General features: G+C 41.8%; 2 protein-coding genes across 2 annotated transcripts; both read right to left on the bottom strand.

Moving 5' to 3' along the window:
* Positions 1 to 264: 264 nt before the first annotated feature.
* LOC138873690 (uncharacterized) lies at positions 265 to 14,055 on the bottom strand. The gene is made up of 3 exons (XM_070152167.1): positions 13,619 to 14,055; positions 351 to 408; positions 265 to 297 (listed from the first exon to the last, which is right to left on the bottom strand). Exons 1-3 carry the CDS (start codon positions 14,053 to 14,055, stop codon positions 265 to 267), a joined length of 528 nt encoding a protein of 175 aa, XP_070008268.1.
* Positions 14,056 to 14,888: 833 nt separating this feature from the next.
* On the bottom strand, positions 14,889 to 15,461 carry LOC138873689 (uncharacterized). Its single transcript, XM_070152166.1, has one exon. The coding sequence runs from the start codon at positions 15,459 to 15,461 to the stop codon at positions 14,889 to 14,891; it is 573 nt and encodes a 190-aa protein (XP_070008267.1).
* Between the last annotated feature and the right edge of the window lie 5,393 nt (positions 15,462 to 20,854).

The raw sequence follows: 20,854 nt of genomic DNA, 5'->3' as shown, positions 1-20,854 counted from the left end.
TGCACCGAACTCCAGTATATTATGCTGGACCGGTCTCTATTGCAGCAAAATAGTGACTATTTTTCATTGACTTCATAAACACTGGCTATTTTTGAATGACCAATCCGAAAACTGATTATACCGTGCTATTTCAACAACTTAATTCCTACCCCTATAAAATAATCCCTAATTCCTAAATCAAAAAGGGAGACCTAGACAAAAAACCAAGAGAAAACGGCAGCCCCTTCCATGATTCCGATTAAAAAGCAATTCTGCTTTTCTTCTTCAAATTGGTGGAATACCAACAGTAGCCCTCCCCTGAAACAAAGAAACCCATCATTGTGAAATATGGTCTTAAGCATATTACGTACCTTATTGAGCAGAACAAAGCACAATTGAGCAATCACTACCATTGATTGTTTCACATATCTGTATTTGGTCTAAATAGAAAACAAAAAACAGAAGTGTATATCTTGGTGTATTGTCTTGGTTTCACTACTCCATTTTTGAGCTTTCTCCCATCTTTCATGGAATTTTAGAACATCTCCTGGTTTTCATATCTTGAGTTTCGGTCAGCTCTTTGAGCTTCAGTGTTCTCTGGGTCGAGTCGAGTTCGTCGGCGAGATTCGAGTTTCTCTAGCGAGGTTCAGTCAGTCTTTCGCCTGTCGAGGTCCGATCGTGGTCCTGTGCATCGTCGAGTTTTAAAATAGTCAGCGTATCTATTTGGAGGTCCATTTCCTTTCTCTTAAGCTCAGAATCTTTATTTTACATATGATTTTGTGTTAGATCATGATTGACTTTGAATTAAATGGGATAATGATACTCCATGTCTTGTGTATCGATTTGTTCTTGTTTAAAAATCATGGCATCTATAGATTTTTACAATCACGAATCTGGTCTTAATTTGGTTATTCTTCGTGTCATAGAATTTGGCTTTATTAGAACTTAATTAATTTGAAAAATGAGATAGACAACTGTGATTGCAAAATTTTTTGAAATCGTCTGGTGATTCTGGATTGAAATTTTAATTAAAGGAGGAAGGTGACCCAATTTCTTCCACAAATAACTTTTTCATAATTCTGAGACCGATCACAAGCAATCTCAAATTTAGAAAAATGAACAACGCAGTAATGTCACACCTACTTTTTTACGCCCCGAGAAGGATATAAGGGAGTTTTTTCAATTAAAGTGACATTATTCGATATGGGATTATTTATTTAATTAGAGTCGCCACTTGGAATAAATTATCTGGTGTCCCAAGTCACCGGTTTATTTTAAATCACAAATCGAGGAAATTTTTTTATTTTTTCAAGTCTGCGAACCAGAAATTCTAGATAAGGAATTTTGTTAACCCGGGAGAAGGTGTTAGGCATTCTCAGATTTCGTGGTTCTAGCACGAACGCTTAGCAATTATTACTTGGCTTAAGTTATTTAACTACTCATTTTTAGGACCTATGTGCATTTATCTTTTTAACGCTTTTAAATCACTTGATTTATTCGTAATGAAGGAATTGAGTTACGCGTACGTATACTCTTTTCTTTTGCCGCGTCAAAATTATATCATGCGAACGTGTCCACGATTAATAACGCTTTTGTTAATTTATTAAGAAAGGTTTGGTTAAAGTTGCGCGAACGCATCCCTCGAGTCTTTTAAGAATTTAATTTGCAATTATATTACGCGAACGTATATATAATCGCGATACTAATCTAAATCGGGCCTAAAGCAAACTACGAAAGTTCAAGGCAATTTTAATACTAAATTAATATCTATATGAGGGCCCTAGGTTATTTAATGGAAGATGGCACGCCTTGAACTATTTTCACTAAAAGGGGTTTGCATTTTTATTTAGTTAAGACTACTAATTTTGAAGCTTAACCCAAGAGATTTTTTAACTAGAAAATGGGAAGTCTGGGCTTAGTTAAATTAGGAAGAAAGGTTCAGCTTTTAAAAGGAGCTGCATTTGGGCCTAAGACTTGGCCCATTAGAGAAAAAACTTGAGAGCTATTGCCTTCATTGAGAATTTAGACATGTTTGTGCCCACATTGGGCCAAAATCAGGCGGGCCCAGTTACTAAATTTTTTGACTGGGCCTATCTACCCCTTTTGAATCAACCGAAATTTGCCTATTCAAGCACGACTATGCCTATTGCTGGTTGAGTGAAATCAGTAAAGGTCAAACAGTACTATCAATTGACAATTACATGCATGGCTGAACTAGATATAATAACATGTTTTCTATTGTAATAAAAAAAACTTTATAATTGAAGTCCATCTGCAGGGTTCAACGTCCAGGCCCATTTGCCTGGGCCCAGACTTGATCAAATGAGCTCCAATGTCGGACCTCAATGCAAGTCTGGCCCAACTCATGCCAAGTCATTTTACCATGATACTGTTTTATTACAAAGAAAGCAAAGGGGCCCAGCTGTGGTGACCCTATACTAACTAAACATAGGAAAGCACTGAACTTAAAAGAATCATTATAACAGTCCATTTACAAATTTGTAAATCCTAAAATTATACAATGAAGTTTTAATTCCTAGAGAATCAGCACATTAACGGTTGACATCCAAGAAATTCTAAAGGAACAAAAATACAGTAAAAATGAAAGTTTCTACTGATTCCAGAATTTCCTTTCATTACTTCTTCGAATTCAAGGTGCCAAATCTGCAAGAACCCAGCTACAGAGCTGCTTCTTACAAAGCTATTTGCCCAGCCCCAACATGAGACTTCTTGTGGCTAAATCAGCCCTGTTTTCTAAGTACCTCATGGATCTGACCATGGAAAAGGTCAGATTCACAAGGTTTCTTCAGATATGCTACTATGCAATATTGACAGACATAAATTAAAACTCAAGAATGCAAAAAAAAAAAGATAATTATTCATGAGTTTAACCATGTTAAAGGTTAAACACATAAATCATTAAAGGTTTCAGCTCAAAAATCATAGCAGTCTGGCCTTATGAGCATTCATACTGATTTTAAAAGCAGGGGGAGAAAAATTTAATCCATGAACCTGACCATGTAAAGGGTCAGGCTCAATGAATAACATGATTTCCAGGGAGGGGCTAAACATGTCTTGACTAATAAGAAAATGTGTAAATAACTTCAAATAGTTAGTAACCAAATCTATCAAAGAAAACTGAACTTAATAGGGCACAAACATGTTCAAAGGGGAAAATTATTTTTGCTGTAAAAGGACATGAACAGCCATAGTCAACCAAGGGAGACAAATCACATTCATTCACAAAAATTCAAATACATAGGAGTCATTCAAAGGAATAGTTATGTGTACCTTGAAACTAAAGTAACCAAATGAGATGAGATTGATAAAACTATTTCAGAGAGCAAGCACAGCAGCAGTAAACCAGACAGCTTCCACAACCCTCAAAATCAAGCTTCAAAAAATCAGAATCAAAGCTAGAAGAACCCCAGAATCCAGCTGAAGAACTAAGGAAACTTTCTATTTCAAACTATGTTTTCAAATTGTAAGGAAATAAGAGATTTCTGAGATTTTCGAAGCTATTTTGAGTCTGAAGTTTTCAAAGAAGAAAAATGGAACTTTTCAGAGAAATTTGCTGATAAAAATGTGCCTCCCCTCCCAAAAATCTGTCTTTTTCAGAGCAAAAGAGGTTATATATAGGCTGCCTAAAGGGAGGGCATCTTTTTAGCATATTTCTTATCCTAAAGAATATTAGTATAGTCCTTTTTAACAGCCCCTGGTACAACTGTCCCATTTTCAGCATATTTTAAAACAACTAGGACAACTGAACACCCTTCCTAAAATATCTGATTTTTAGCCTAAGTAAAAACCCCTTTTTACCCTTTAGGTTATCACTTATTTCAGGTGTTACCTAAACTTTCTAATTCAAATAGGGCCCCTAAAGTTCTACTGACCTTCAAATCCAAACCAATAGAAGCAGAAACACAAAAGAAAGACCCTAGATTTTAATCGAAATGACAAAACTAAGCTTGATTTGAGGGAAATGAAGTGAAGATATGGAATGGGGAGATGTGAGGGAGTTTATGGTATCATTTTGGGACTGGTTTGACCACCGAAACCGTCGTGAGGCAATTTTCGGTGGGTGGTTTGCAGTGGAGTTGGTGAGGGAATGAAGGGCGGCTAAGGTTCCGACATTGAGAGGAGGGAGACGAGGTGAGAGGGGGTCTGATAAGGGGGTTAGTCTCTCTTTGGACAGTTATATGTGATGGACTAGATAGTTCCGGGCCGTTGGATTGATGAGATCCAACGGTCGAGATCAAATGGACATAAAACGGGGTCGTTTGGGGGTTATACAGAGTGGACCGGGTAGGGGACACGGGTCTAGGCCGGATTTGGAGACAGGTAATGGGCAAAAATTATTTGGGCTTGGGGAGTTATAATGGCCCAAACAAAATCAGATTCTCATTTCCTTTTCATTTCTTCTTCTTTTTTTTAATTAACTAAAAATTCTAAATCATCTAAAAATGTAAAATTGAAGTAATCAAATAATTATAAAAATTATAAACATTACTTAGATCTATGTTAAAAGGGAAAAAATCAATAAACTAAAATTAAAGACAAAATATAAAAATGAGCTATTTCTTGTTGATTTTCAAATTTTTTAAAACAAGTAATTACGGATTAACTCTAAAAAGTATAAAAATAAATCCTAAATGCAATGCATGATATTTTTGGTATTTTTATGATTTGAATAAAATTAAACATGCACACAACAATGCAAATAATCAGGAAAGTTCTACAATAATTCCTAAAATACCCAATAATTAAGGGGAAAAAATCTAATTTTGGGAATTCGGTAGGAGTACTCCATGTGAGGCAAAAATCACGTGCTCACAACTGCCCCTCTTTGCTCGGAGACACGTAGGATTTTCGGGCAAAGATAAAATGATCAATTATGAGAGATTTTTGCCCATTTGAAACTCCCTGAGAAGCATTTTTGAAAAGAGTCTGACCGAACCTTGCTTCAAAGGTTGCCTACATATCCTTGGCTATAAAGGAATCAGGTCAATGTTGTTCTAGAAGTTGTGGTAGCTGGGACTACCGAAAAGCTGTGATTTCACTGTTGTTGTTGTTGTTTCTTCTTGGTGAGCTCTGAAAATGTTGGTTTATGTTTAGTTAACAATGGCATGCTGAAAATGTTGGTTTATGTTTAGTCAACAATGGCATGCCAATTGGAAGAGTTGGTGGAAAGAGTTGGTGTGGATGCTAGGAGGAAGCTTCCTCCTTTGATGTCACCCATGACATCAAGAGGAGGTAGTTTGATGTCAGCAATGACATCAAGAGGAGGTCTTTACCTCTATAAATAGATGCACTCCTTCACTTGTAGAAATCATCCCAAAATAATACAATACATTGTAGTGAGTAGAGAGTTAAGAGAGAAATTCTCTTAAGTGTAATTGGGAAATCTCCCCTTCCTTTGTTAATATTAAAAGGACAATTGTTCTCTGGTGGACGTAGGATTATTTTGATCCGAACCACGTTAAATCTTGTGTTCTTTCTTTTACGTTTCCGCTAACAATTGGTATCAGAGCGACAGGATCCTTTAACGATCCAAGGAGGAAGAACAAGCAAATATGAGTTCCATGAAGTTTGAAATTGATAGATTCAATGGACGCAACAACTTCAATATCTGGAAGATCCAGATGATGGCGTTACTGCGGAGGGAAGGTTCAATCCATGCTATTGACGGAAAGTATCCTACGGATATATCAGCTCCCGACAAGGAGAAGATTGAAGGGGATGCATTGAGTGCAATCCAACTATCCCTTGCACCTAACGTGCTTTGTGAAGTGAGTACGGGTACCGAAGAGACGGCCAAACAGTTGTGGGAAAAGCTAGAAGGGCTATACCAAGACCGATCAGTGACAACAAGAATGTTGTTACAACGGCGTCTTCACACATTTAAGATGGGGTCAGGTACTTCGTTACAAGATCATTTAGATGCGTTTAATAAACTTGTCATGGACTTACAGATTGCAGGAATTAAAAGGGAGGAGGAGACGCTTGCATGTGCTTTGCTATTTTCATTGACTTCAGGATATCGTGATATTGAGAATTCAATGATGTATAGCAAGGAGCCTATCAAGCTTGAGCAAGTGCGGCAGGCACTTAACTCTAGTGATGTGCGGAGGCACATTGAAGGAGATAGAGATGACCAGGCAAGTGGCCTCTTTGTAAGAGGCCGGACTAGCCAACAGGGAAAGACCAAATCAAAGCACAGATCAAAGTCTCGTGTGAACAAGAAGAATACAGAGTGTTGGGGTTGTGGCAAGAAGGGGCACTTTGAACGAGATTGCCCAATGTCAAAGTCCAAGGAAAAGGCGAGTGCATCTACAGTTGAACAGGTACATAATTTTGATAATGATTATGTACTAACAACATCGTGTAATAATAATAGTAGTTATGAAAACAAATGGGTGTTAGACTCTGCTTGTACTCTGCATATGACGTTCCGAAAAGACTGGTTTAGCAGCTACGAGAAAAGTGGAGGAACCGTAGTAATGGGCAATAATGCAACTTGTGCAATAGTTGGCATTGGCTCAGTTCGGGTTCGCTGCCATGATGGAATCGTGAGGACTATTACACAAGTCCGTCATGTTCCTGATCTGAAGAAGAATTTGATCTCCTTGGGTACTCTGGATGAACAAGGCTACAGGTACATGAGCGAAGCAGGAACTATGAAGGTGACTAAAGGTTCTTTAGTCATGCTGAAAGGCAAGCTGGAGAATGGCCTTTACACATTGGCCGGAAGCACCATTGTTGGCTCTGCAAATGCATCTACAGTGCAGTTATCTAATGATGACAAGGCAAGACTATGGCACATGAGACTGGGTCATATGAGCGCACGTGGACTGGAGATGTTGAGCAATCGTAAACTTTTGGAAGGTGAGAAGATCAGCACGCTTGACTTCTGTGAGCACTGCGTTCTAGGGAAGCAGAAGAAGGTCAGCTTCAGCACTGGCAAACACAAGACAAGAGGAGTGCTAGACTACATCCATTCAGATTTATGGGGTCCTTCTAAACTTCCATCGAAGGGCGGAAAGAGGTATCTTCTCATTTTTATTGATGATTTCTCACGAAAGGTTTGGGTGTATTTTTTGAAGGCAAAAAGTGATGCTTTTGAAGCATTTAAAGAGTGGAAGATTTTGATTGAAAATCAAATGGAGCGGAAAATCAAGTATCTTCGCACAGACAATGGCTTGGAGTTTTGCAATGAAGAGTTTAATGAATTCTGCAAGGTTCATGGGATCTCAAGACATAGGACTGTCAGGCATACCCCACAGCAGAATGGAGTTGCCGAGAGAATGAACAGAACTCTTCTTGAAAAGGCTCGTTGTATGCTCTTACAAGCCAAAATGTCCAAAGTATTTTGGGCTGAAGCAGTTCACACTGCTGCTCATATTGTCAATCGATCTCCAGCATCGGCAATTGACTTTAAGACTCCGAATGAGGTATGGTCAGGTGAACCCTCTAACTATTCATACTTACGAGTATTTGGGTGTCCAGCTTATTATCACGTTAATGAAGGAAAGCTTGAACCAAGGGCTAAGAAGGCCATATTCGTAGGGTATGTGGATGGAGTAAAAGGGTACAAACTTTGGTGTTTGTCTTTACTCAAATTTATAGTTAGTAGAGATGTCACCTTCGATGAATCCTCTATACTTGATCCCCGTAAAGTTTCCGTGGAGTTTTCAGGAAACAAGAACAACGAGCAGGTGGAGCTTCCGGTGGAGCTTGCCAAGGAAAAGGATCAAGAGACTCAGGTTAAAGATGAGTCAGAAGATGTAGGCGTTGAAGAACTTGCTGTCAATGAACCATACACAATTGCGAAGGGGAGGGAGAAGAGGCAGACACGAGAACCGGAACGCCTTATAAATCAAGCAAACTTGATTGCATATGCGTTCGTAGCTGCACAAGAAGAGATTAAAGATCTGGAGCCCTCCTCGTATATTGAAGCAACTTCTTGCAAGGATGCCGCACAATGGCGGTTAGCCATGACTGAAGAGATGGAGTCTCTTCACAAGAATCAGACATGGGTCTTAGTGAAAAGACAAAAGGGGAAGAGGACAGTTGGATGCAAGTGGGTCTACCGAAAGAAAGAGGGAATTTCTGAAGTGGAAGATGTTAGGTTCAAGGCGAGATTGGTTGCAAAAGGTTTCAGCCAAAAGGAGGGAATTGACTACAATGAGATTTTCTCTCCGGTCGTGAAGCATAGCTCAATTCGCGTGCTACTAGCATTGGTTGCACAATTTGACTTGGAGCTTCAACAGCTTGATGTCAAAACTGCTTTCTTACACGGTGATCTAGAAGAGACAATCTATATGGATCAACCTGAAGGTTTCCTAGCTGAGGGAAAAGAAGATCACGTATGCCAACTAAAGAAGTCTTTGTATGGTTTGAAGCAATCCCCTAGACAGTGGTACAAGAGGTTTGATGCATTCATGACTACACATGAATTCTCAAGGAGTGCATTTGATAGTTGTGTGTATCACAAGAAGATGTCTGGTAACTCAATGATTTATTTACTGTTGTATGTTGATGATATGCTTATTGCTGCTAACAACATTACAGAGATAAATGCTTTGAAGAAACTATTGAGTAAGGAATTTGACATGAAGGATTTAGGAGCTGCAAAGAAAATCCTTGGTATGGAGATTTCAAGAGAAGACGATGTTGTACATCTTTCTCAGAAGAGGTATATTGAAAGGGTTCTCGAGAGATTCAATATGCAAACGTGCAAGCCTGTAAGTACACCATTAGCTCCTCATTTTAAACTTTCAGAGTCACAAATGCCTCAGTCCGAGGATGAGGTGGAGCATATGTCAAAGATTCCTTATGCCAGTGCAGTTGGTAGTATTATGTATGCTATGGTATGCACACGTCCAGATATTGCTCAATCTGTAAGTGTGGTAAGTAGATACATGTCCAACCCAGGAAAGAGGCATTGGGAAGCTGTCAAGTGGATATTGAGATATTTCAAAGGAGCTTCTGGTGTTGGTCTTACCTTTCGAAAAAGTGGTACAGGTATTTCAATTCTCGGTTATGTGGATTCTGACTATGCAGGAGATCTTGACAGAAGAAGGTCCACAACTGGATACATCTTTACCCTCGTTGGCAGTGCCGTCAGTTGGAAGTCGACTTTGCAGTCGATTGTCGCTTTGTCTACGACAGAAGCAGAATACATGGCAGCAGCGGAGGCGGTAAAGGAAGCTATCTGGTTGAAAAGTTTAGTAGCGGAATTGAGTTTGGTTCAGCTGGAATCAACTCTTAGATGTGATAGTCAGAGTGCTATTCATCTAATGAAAAATCAGAGATTTCATGAGCGCACTAAACACATTGATGTCAGATTTCATTTTATTCGAGATGTTATTGATGAGGGAACTATCAAGGTCGTGAAGGTTATCACAGATGATAATGCTGCAGACATGTTGACCAAGATAGTCCCGCTCGCTAAGTTTGCACACTGCAAGGACTTGGCGGGGGTGTGCATCAACTGATGCAACTCCGAAGAGAACAGTTGCTAGGTGGAGGTGGTATGTTCAACAATGGTTTGATTCTTCTTGTTTCTTACAACGGGGTTGCCCAGTAAGCTTAGAAGTTTTGGCCAGAGTTGTTCACACGCTCGAAACGCAAACCAAGGTGGAGATTGAAAATGTTGGTTTATGTTTAGTTAACAATGGCATGCTGAAAATGTTGGTTTATGTTTAGTCAACAATGGCATGCCAATTGGAAGAGTTGGTGGAAAGAGTTGGTGTGGATGCTAGGAGGAAGCTTCCTCCTTTGATGTCACCCATGACATCAAGAGGAGGTAGTTTGATGTCAGCAATGACATCAAGAGGAGGTCTTTACCTCTATAAATAGATGCACTCCTTCACTTGTAGAAATCATCCCAAAATAATACAATACATTGTAGTGAGTAGAGAGTTAAGAGAGAAATTCTCTTAAGTGTAATTGGGAAATCTCCCCTTCCTTTGTTAATATTAAAAGGACAATTGTTCTCTGGTGGACGTAGGATTATTTTGATCCGAACCACGTTAAATCTTGTGTTCTTTCTTTTACGTTTCCGCTAACAATTGGTATCAGAGCGACAGGATCCTTTAACGATCCAAGGAGGAAGAACAAGCAAATATGAGTTCCATGAAGTTTGAAATTGATAGATTCAATGGACGCAACAACTTCAATATCTGGAAGATCCAGATGATGGCGTTACTGCGGAGGGAAGGTTCAATCCATGCTATTGACGGAAAGTATCCTACGGATATATCAGCTCCCGACAAGGAGAATTTATTTCTTTTCTTCTTTTCCTTCTTTTCTTTATTCTAGATTGAGACTCATTCTTTTGGTCATCTCGAATCCTGTGCCTCGAGGTAAAACCTGCTCAGACACCAAAACAAACAAACAAACAAAAATTTTCTACCCCAGTTTTCCCTAGGAACATTTCGTGAGTTATTTGTAGCTAAAATCTACATTATTTCTCTATTGAAAGCAATAAAGTAAGGATTGTGTCTTTAAGAGGAAAGATTACGGAATGGAGCCCTATATCTAAAAACTCAAATCAGGGATTGGAGCTCTAATGTTGGCAAAAGGCGACTAGGGAATGGAAGCCCCGTGTCTAAAATCTCAACTCAGGGATTTGAGCCCTAATATTGGCAAAAGGCGACTAGGGAATGGAGGCCCTATGTCTAAAATCTCAACTCAGGGATTGGAGCCATAATGTTGGCAAAAGGCGACTAGGGAATGGAGGCCCTATGTCTAAATCTCAACTCAGGGATTGGAGCCCTAATGTTGGCAAAAGACGACTAGAGAATGGAGGCTCTATGTCTAAAAATCTCAACTCAGGGATTGGAGCCCTAATGTTGACAAAAGGCGACTAGGGAATGGAGACCCAATGTTTAAAAATCTCAACTCGAGGATTGGAGCCCTAATGTTGGCAAAAGGCGACTAAGGAATGGAGGCCCTATGTTTAAAAATCTCAACTCGGGGATTGGAGCCCTAATGTTGGCAAAAAGGCGACTAGGGAATGGAGGCCTCATGTCTAAAAAACTCAACTCAGGGATTGGAGCTCTAATGTTGGCAAAAGGGCGACTAGGGAATGGAGGCCCTATGTCTAAAAAACTCAACTCAGGGATTGGAGCCCTAATGTTGGCAAAAGGCGACTAGGGAATGGAGGCCCTATGTCTAAAAATTCAACTCAGGGATTGGAGCCCTAATGTTGGCAAAAAAACGACTAGGGAATGGATGCCCTATGTCTAAAAATCTCAACTCAGGGATTGGAGCCCTAATGTTGGCAAAAGGCGACTAGGGAATGGAGGCCCTATGTCTAAAATCTCAACTCAGGGATTGGAGCCCTAATGTTGGCAAAAGGCGACTAGGGAATGGAGGCCCTATGTCTAAAATCTCAACTCAGGGATTGGAGCCCTAATGTTGGTAAAAGGCGACTAGAGAATGGAGGCCATATGTCTAAAAATCTCAACTCAGGGACTGGAGCCCTAATGTTGGCAAAAGGCGACTAGGGAATGGAGGCCCAATGTCTAAAAATCTCAACTCGGGGATTGGAGCCCTAATGTTGGCAAAAGGCGACTAAGGAATGGAGGCCCTATATTTAAAAATCTCAACTCGGGGATTGGAGCCCTAATGTTGGCAAAAAGGCGACTAGGGAATGGAGGCCCCATGTCTAAAAAACTCAACTCGGGGATTGGAGCCCTAATGTTGGCAAAAGGGCGACTAGGGAATGGAGGCCCTATGTCTAAAAAACTCAACTCAGGGATTGGAGCCCTAATATTGGCAAAAGGCGACTAGGGAATGGAGGCCCTATGTCTAAAACCTCAACTCAGGGATTGGAGCCCTAATGTTGGCAAAAAGGCGACTAGGGAATGGAGGCCCTATGTCTAAAAATCTCAACTCAGGGATTGGATCCCTAATGTTGGCAAAAGGCGACTAGGGAATGGAAGCCCTATGTCTAAAATCTCAACTCAGGGATTGGAGCCCTAATGTTGGCAAAAGGCGACTAGGGAATGGAGGCCCTATGTCTAAAAATCTTAACTTAAGGATTGGAGCCCTAATGTTGGCAAAAGGCGACTAGGGAATGGAGGTCCTATGTCTAAAAAATCTCAACTCAGGGATTGGAGCCCTAATGTTGGTAAAAGCATAAAAGATTGAGGTTGGGAGTCCCAAGCTAACATTTTTTTTCCAATAAAATGCGGGAAAGAAACTTGGAGTGAACTTCCCTTATTTGGAGTGGTTGTTGCGACAAGTTGTTTCTAGCTCTTGCGCATCTTTTCCCTTTCAGTTGCACCTGCTTCTCGCACGGTTGCTTTGGGTTGCACCTATTTCAACTTTTCAAATAAAGAACAATTGTTAGTTTGAAACGGTGGTTGGTTTTGTGGCCTTTATCGTTTTTGATCACTTGATCTTGGCTCAACTTTTTGGTTGGAACCTCTACTACTTGCTTTCTTTTCTGAAGATTGATCTCTATCCTAAAACCGAGGAGCTCAACTTTTCAAAATTTCTCATGACGGCTTATAGGCTTTGGCCCTTTCATTTTATTCTGCCTCTAGGGGCTTTGACTTGGGATTTCTTTTCATTTTCAATAAACTCCGATTTCAAAGCATCAGTTATCATGGCCAGTCAGGATCGACTTGATGCACCTGCTGAGGCTGGGTACTTTTATTTGGACTTGGCTTTTATTAAGCAGAACGCTGTAAAACCAATCTTGCCACCTTTTCTTTGCATTAGCTTCGGAACAAAGTTAGACCGAAAGGGATTCAAGGAAAAGTAAACAAATGACAAGAAAAATGAATTTAAAGGAGAAGTGTCCCTTTCGGGAAGGAAGGACGGACTTATATGGGGTGCATGCAGACTTCAAATAGGCATGATATGCTTCTTGGACTAGACAACCAATCCGCACAACTATCCCAATTTCTCATAAACCCATTGCGACCCATTTTTTTTAAACCGAGGGACCTTGCCAGGACTCTTTCAGTATCAGTGGTGGTGAGGGGTTCTTTCTTTTCGATCAACGGCGCCCTTTTCGGGTTTTCGCCAATCGACCTCTCTCATTTCTTTTCTCACCATCGCATTATAGTGCTCTTTTCTGAGTTTTCACTAACAAGACTCTCTCGTTTTCAATTTCTCTGCTCACCGTCGACTTATGGTGCCCGTGGGTTTTCACCAATAAGACTCTCTCATTTTATTTCTCTCATCTTGATTGCATCCGATCCAAACGGCCGCGTTCTCCGATTTTGAAAAACCTTTGCCGATTGATCGGAAGGACTTGAACCAGGTTTGGGTAAAAAGTACTTGGATTGAATTACAACTTTGGAACCGTTCGGACGGGATCATCGCCAAATCATTATAACATCTGTCCCAGTTTCACTTTTTGGGGGAAATTGGATTTTTGTTTTGGTGTGACTGAACCCCAGAGAGAGGCTGCCTACGTATCCTTTCGGAATCAAGTCGAACGTAGTTCAAGGAAACATTTTTTTTACAAACGTCTTCGAGTTTCAAAGAGGGTAATGAAAGAAAGGTAACTGACTTGAAGGATTAGGAAAGGATTGAAGTGTTTGGGGGTAGCGAAAATGAGAGCCCTCGTTATCCCAATCGGATAATGTTGTTGCTATAGCTGGGTTAGACATAATACCTTTTGATTGCGTCTGCATTTACAGCTGCTTCGGGGTCATTTCCTTCAATGTCCCCTAAGTACAATGCTCTTCTCGGCAATATCTTTATAATGATGTATGGGCCCTTCCAATTGGGAGCAAACTTCCCTTTTGCTTCCTGATGATGGGGGAGAATACACCTTAGAAAGAGTTGCCCCACTTCGAAATTTCTAGGCCGCACTTTCTTGTTGTAAGCACAGGCCATTCTTTGTTGATACAACTGCCTGTGGCAAACTGCGGCCATCCGTTTTTCATCGATCAGGGTCAGTTGTTCCAAACGGGTTTTGACCCACTCATTGTCTTTGATTTCAACTTCCACAATGATTCGGAGAGAAGGGATTTCAACTTCAGCGGGTATTACGGCTTCAGTTCCATAAACCAAAAGATACGGGGTTGCTCCGATCGATGTGTGCACCATGGTGCGATATCCCAACAATGTAAAAGGAAACTTTTCGTGCCACTTCCTGGAACTTTGGATCATCATTCTAAAATCTTTTTGATGTTCTTGTTTGCTGCTTCGACAACACCATTGGCTTTAGGGCGATAAGGAGTAGAATTACGATGCGTTATCTTGAATTGTTCGCATATCTCCCCCATCAAATGACTATTCAAGTTTGCAGCATTGTCTGTGATAATAGTTGAAGGGATACCGAAACAGCAGATAAGATTAGAGTGCACAAAATCTACCACAACTTTCTTGGTGACAGATTTGAGGGTGATTGCTTCAACCCACTTGGTGAAATAGTCGATGGCGACCAGTATGAATCTGTGCTCATTTGAGGCTTTTGGCTCAATCGGCCCAATGACATCCATGCCCCATGCAACAAATGGCCAAGGCGCTGACACGGGATGCAGTTCTGTGGGAGGTGCATGAATCAAATCACCGTGCACTTGACACTGGTGACACTTTCGAACAAAACTGAAGCAATCTTTTTCCATGGTCATCCAGTAGTAGCCTGCTCGGAGGATTTTGTTTGCCAAAACATACCCGTTCATGTGGGGTTCGCACACTCCTGCGCGCACTTCATACATGATTCTTCCAGCCTCTTCGGTATCAACACATCTTAACAAGTTGAGATCCGGAGTCCTTTTGTACAAGACATCACCACTCAAGAAGAAACCACTTGCGTGCCGTCTACTGGTTCTCTTTTGGTCTCCACTGGCTTGCTCTGGGTATTCTTTGGTTTTCAAAAATCTTTTAATGTCATGATACCATGGCTGAACATTTGGTTCTGCCTCAACCGTATTACATTAGCCATGCCTTTCCCTGATTTGGATTTCCAAGGGATCAATGTGGGCATTGCCTAGGTATGGCAGCATCGAGGCCAAAGTGACAAGTGCATCAGCTAGTTCATTGTGGCAACGAGGGATGTACCTGAACTCCATCGACTTGAATCGCTTTCCAAGTTCTTCCACATGTTTCTTATAAGGAATAAGCTTGACATCTCGGGTTTCCCATTCTCTTTGAGCTTGTCGGATAATCAAATCTGAGTCTCCCATGATTAACAGTTCTTCAACATTTTGGTCGATTGCCATGTTCATACCCATAATGCAAGCTTCATACTCGGCAGTGTTGTTTGTGCAGAAAAATCGAAGCCTGGCTATGGCTGGATAATGTTGACCGGTGGGTGAGATCAAAATTGCCCCAATTCCAACGCCTTTTGCATTTACCGCTCCATCAAAGAACATTTTCCAAGCATTGGTGCCTTCGGATATTGCCTCAACTGAATTCACCTCTTCATCAGGGAAGTAGGTGCTCAAAGGTTGGTATTCATCATCTACTGGGTTTTCAGCCAAGTGATCTTCTAATGCCTGGGCTTTCATTGCCGCGCGAATGAGTAGACTATGTCAAATTTAGTGAGCAAGATCTGCCACTTTGCTAACCTCCCAGTGGGCATTGGTTTCTAGAATATGTACTTTAAAGGGTCCAATCTGGTAATGAGGTAGGTGGTGTAGGCCAGCAAGTAATGCCTCAGCTTCTGAGCAACCCAAGTTAAAGCGCAGCAGCAAGTTCTCTCCAACAAGGTATATTTGGCCTCGTAGCTTGTGAACTTTTTGCTCAAATAGTAGATTGCATGTTCCTTCCTCCCGGTCACGTCATGTTGTCCAAGGACACATCCAAAAGCGTTCTTCAAGACTGTCAAATATAAGAAAAGAGGCTTTCCTGGTTTAGGCGGGACCAATACTGGCGGGTTCGACAAGTATTCTTTGATTTTGTTAAAAGCTTCTTCACACTCGCCTATCCATTTAATTGTTGTGTCTTTCTTTAACAGCTTGAAAATGGGTTCACATGTGGTGTCAACTGGGCAATGAATCGGCTGATGTAGTTAAATCTTCCGAGCAAACTCATAACGTCTTTCTTGGTTCTTGGATGAGGCAAATCTCGAATGGACTTTATCTTGGTCGGGTCTAACTCGATGCCCCTCCGACTGACTATGAATCCCAAAAGTTTGCCAGATGGAACCCTGAATGCACATTTGGCTGGATTCAGCTTCAGATCATATTTACGCAGTCGCTCAAAGAATTTTCTCAAATCCCGCACATGGTCATCTTGAATCTTGGACTTGATGATCACATCGTCCACATGCACCTCTATCTCTTAGTGCATCATATCATGGAAAATGGTAGTCATGGCTCTCATGTAGGTTGCCCCGGCATTCTTCAGACCAAAAGGCATGACCCTATAGCAATAGGTTCCCCAAGGTGTTGTAAACGCTGTCTTCTCTGCATCTTCCTCGTCCATTAGGACTTGATGATACCTAGCGTAACAATCCACAAAAGACTGTATCTCATGTTTGGCACAATTGTCAACGAGGATGTGGATGTTTGGCAAAGGGAAATTATCCTTAGGACTTGATTTGTTCAGATCCCTGTAATCCACACACACTCGGGTTTTCCCATCTTTCTTTGGCACTAGAACTACATTGGCTAACCAAGTGGTGTATCGAACCACTCGGATCACTCCTGCTTTCAACTATTTTGTGACCTCTTCTTAAATCTTGGCATTGATATTAGTTTTAATTTTCTCTGCTTTTGCTGAACAGGGGGATAATCAGGGTAAGTTGGCTGCTTATGAACCACCAAATTAACACTCAGCCCTGGCATGTCGTCATATGACCAAGCAAACACATCTTTGAACTCAAACAAAAGTTGGACCAAAGCATCCCTGGTTCTTTCATTTGCGTGAATGTTTATCATGGTCTCTTGGACCTCTTCTGAATTACCCAAATTTACCGGCTCAGTATCATTCAAGTTTGTCTTAGGTTTATTCTCAAATTGCTCCAATTCTCGATTTATTTCCCTAAAAGCATCTTCTTCATCATAATGTGGTTCTTGGTTCATTATTTCATAGTTAGACAGCATGTTTGGATCTGGGCATGAAGTCCGCAAGCATGTCATGTTATTTAAAGCTGCATTATTAGAATTGAAAGAAAAAATAAAGAGAAAATAACAAAAATCAGAAGGAATAAAAAAAGATGAATGATGAAATATTGATTTCATTTCATTGAGTTTGAAAATAATAGGGTTTACAATGGACATTAAAAGACATAAAACTAAGGAAAACATCCGAGTTACACTCTGAATAACCTATGATGCAGAAAAAGTGGCAGGACAGGTCTACTGGGACTCCCGCCTGATTGGGAATGGTGTAGCCTTCCAATTCTGCAGTTTGGCATTGGGTCCCAGATACAACACCTCAGCGGTGTTTGATACTTCCCCTGGTTGAACCATGTGGGCTTCACACAGTATCTTCCTCATGGCCCCACGGATCTCTTCAATTGTACCATCCGCCCATTTTATATCAGCTGGTGTGGGTCTGAAACCTACCCCAAAGAACTTTTCACTAGCAGGCAGGGTGATAGGTTCAGTTATTCCTTGCAATGATTTCCCGAGCCCCTTCACCGGTTTGAAGCCGCGCCTGATCATTTCCTTAGCGACCATGATTGATGCATTTGAAAGAAAGGGTTGGGGGCAAGGTTTTCCTTCTTCGCACTGATCTGCGACCACGATTTCAAAGGACTGATAGACTATGTGCTCACTCCCCTCTCTTGCTTCAAGACATGGGACTGATGGGTCCCAATAAATTGATTCCTCATCTTCCCCGTGGACCACAATCTCTTGATCCTCATGCTCGAACTTCACCATCTGGTGAAGAGTAGAGGGTACAACCCCTGCTGCATGAATCCACGGCCTCCCCAAAAGAAAGTTGTAGGATGTGTCCATGTCCAGAACCTGGAAGGTTACTTCAAAGTCTACTGGGCCGACGGTCAGAATTAGATCAATCTCTCCAATTGTGTCCCTTTTGATACCATCGAAAACACGTACACATACATTGTTGGGTCGGATTCTTTCGGTACCGATTTCCATATGCTACAGAGTTGAGAGTGGGCAAATGTCTACCCCAGAGCCTCCGTCCAACATAACCCTTTTCACGTAGTACCCTTCGCATTTGACTGTCAAGTGCAGTGCTTTATTATGTGCGGCCCCTTATGGGGGCAAGTCATTTTTGCTGAAGGAGATCTGGTTGATTGCGAAAAATCTTTCTGCCATTCTCTCCAACTGCTCTACAGAAGTCTCAACAGGCACATATGCTTCGTTAAGGGTCTTGATCAATACCTTTTGATGTTCGGTGGAGTTCATCAACAGATATAACAAGGAGACTTATGCGGGAGATTTTCGAAGCTGGTCGATCACCTCATAACCCACCATTTTCATCTTTTGAAAGAAGGCCTCCGCTTCTTCGGCACTCACAGGCTTCTTAGATGGGAAGCGCTTTCTAGTGGCGTTGTTCACCTCTTCCAAATTGAGATACTTTTCAACCGGGTTATTTTCTTGAATTTCTCCTGAGATTTCTTTGCCCTTATAGGTCACCACCGATTTGTTGTAATTCCATGGCACAGCGGCAGGATCTGTCATGGGCTTCTGCGGCGCGCAGCTAATAACCACGGGCTCACTCAGCCTTGGTGGATTAATTGGCCCCCACATCAAATAAGCTCCCTTGGGCACATATATTTGGGTTGTCTTGTTCAACTCGAATCTCCTGGGAGGACTCAAAGTCATCTGCATTTCTTTTCAGCCTCGAGGGACATAGAGAACAACATCTTTAAGAGGCGTTGCCCCAGTTTCAACTTCAATTTTCTTCTCTGACTTTGGAGGGGTGGTTTTGTTCTTTTTCTCCCCTTTGTCTTGCTTCGGGGAAGCTTTTGATTTCTTTTCTACAACAGCGATGGCAATGATGGCCTTCAACGCTGGGTCAAATTCCTTATCCTCACAAATCATTCCGATTACCGATCCGTTGTTGTGGACCGGTAGTGGGTTGTTAGTCACATTGGGAATATCTTCATCCCTTAGCATTATCTTCCTTTGTTCTATCAAGTTCTCCACGGATCTCTTCAGAGTACAGCTCATCCGTGTCATGCCCTTCTGCCCCTAAGTGATAGGCGCATCGGGTACCAGCTCTGTAAGCGGGTGATGCTGGGTTCTGTCTGGTTTGGGGAACGGGCTGCAACAAACCCATCTGAACAAGTTTTGGGAATAAGCTGGAATAGGATTCACCGATGGGTGTGAAGTTTACCCTCTTGGGTGGTTCACGAGGGTGGAAATTGTTTTGTGGAGGCTGAGGGTTGTAGTGGGTTTGGTAAGGAGGCTGGTTTCTAGGAAATGGAGCTTGATTCTGGTTGGCTTGTTGTTGTGGCCGGACATAAGGTTGAGCATTCATGATCATGTATGGCTGAGGAGCATAGGCCATGTCTTGGTAGGGGTAATAGTGTTGTGGGGTCCTTTCTGAGAAAAGGGATCTGGGAGTACGGTGTTTTCTTGCACCCGACGCTGCTATGGATGTTTCTTCCTTTTTCTTGCCATTCGCTACTCCTCCAAACCCACCCTGAATGGCTTGGGAGGTAGCTCTGATAGTAGATTAGCTTAGAATTCTACCCGTTTTCAAACCATTTTCAACCATTTCGCCAATCTTGATGGCTTCAGCAAACGGTTTACCCATTGCGGACATCATATTTTGGAAGTAGTCAGCTTCTTGAGCTTGGAGGAAAACTGTGACCATTTCACTCTCGTCCATCGGAGGCTTTACCCTGGAGGCCTGCTCACGCCATTTAACTGCGTACTCTCGGAAGCTTTCCGAGGATTTCTTCTTCAAGTTTGTCAATGAGTTCCTATCTGGAGCAATATCATTGTTGTACTGGAACTGCCTGACGAAATCTATAGCAATATCATCCCAGATGTGCCAGCGGGATATATCTTGGTCCATGTACCACTCAAATGCGATGCCAACCAAACTTTCTCCGAAATAGGCCATGAGGAGTTCTTCCTTTCCACCGGCTCCTCGCAGCTGGTAGCAATATTTCTTGAGATGAGCAATAGGATCATCGTGCCCATCATACTTCTCAAATTTTGGGGTTTTGAATCCCAATGGTAGATGCACATGAGGGAACATACATAAGTCAGCATAGGATACACTTTTCTATCCGCTCAAGCCTTGTATGCTTTTGAGACTCTGTTCCATACGTCTCATCTTCCTTGCAATCTCTTCTTGCTCGGGAGTTTTGGTGGTCTTTTCTTGCCCCGCGGTGAACTCATATCGGGGTGGTTGAGAGTAAGTATAGGTGGGAAACTGTGCAGGTTCTAGTGGAAAAGATGGTGTTTGGAAGGTGAAGGATGATGGGTCAAAGCTGGGCCTGGGCAGTGTAGGTTGTGTAGTGGCTGAGCATGGCGGAGCAGTGAAGATATTTGAAGCCGGTCCTGAAGCTAACACCTGGGGGCGAACCTCAGAAGGTGTTCCAACAAAGTGGGCCGAGATGGTAGGATATCTGAATGAGGTATTGGGGTGACTGATCGGGATATTGGAGGTTCCACCTACCCTAGGAAAAAGCTCGGGAAATCCGGGGATTACACTTGGTGGCTCTCTTTCGTTTGACCAGGCGTCCCATATTTCCATCATGCGGAGACGCAGTAACCTATTTTCCTCGGCAACCGCCGATTTCGAAGTCGGGATGCCCGAGAACGGGCTCTCATCCGTAATAAGAACTGTTGGCAGAGTGATTTCTGAAGACATTTCAACGCTACCTTTCGACCTCGTGAAGTATGGATGCGAAGCCAGACTACCACAAAACCAACTACCTTACTATAAAATCTGGGTTTGACAGTAGACAACCAACTGGTTAGTTTGAAATATATAACACATAGGAAATCGCACGTCGGAGTGT

Source organism: Nicotiana sylvestris, chromosome 7 (assembly GCF_000393655.2).
Source record: "Nicotiana sylvestris chromosome 7, ASM39365v2, whole genome shotgun sequence".
Taxonomy (NCBI): Eukaryota; Viridiplantae; Streptophyta; class Magnoliopsida; order Solanales; family Solanaceae; genus Nicotiana; species Nicotiana sylvestris.
This window is presented reverse-complemented; position numbering and strand designations above follow the sequence as displayed.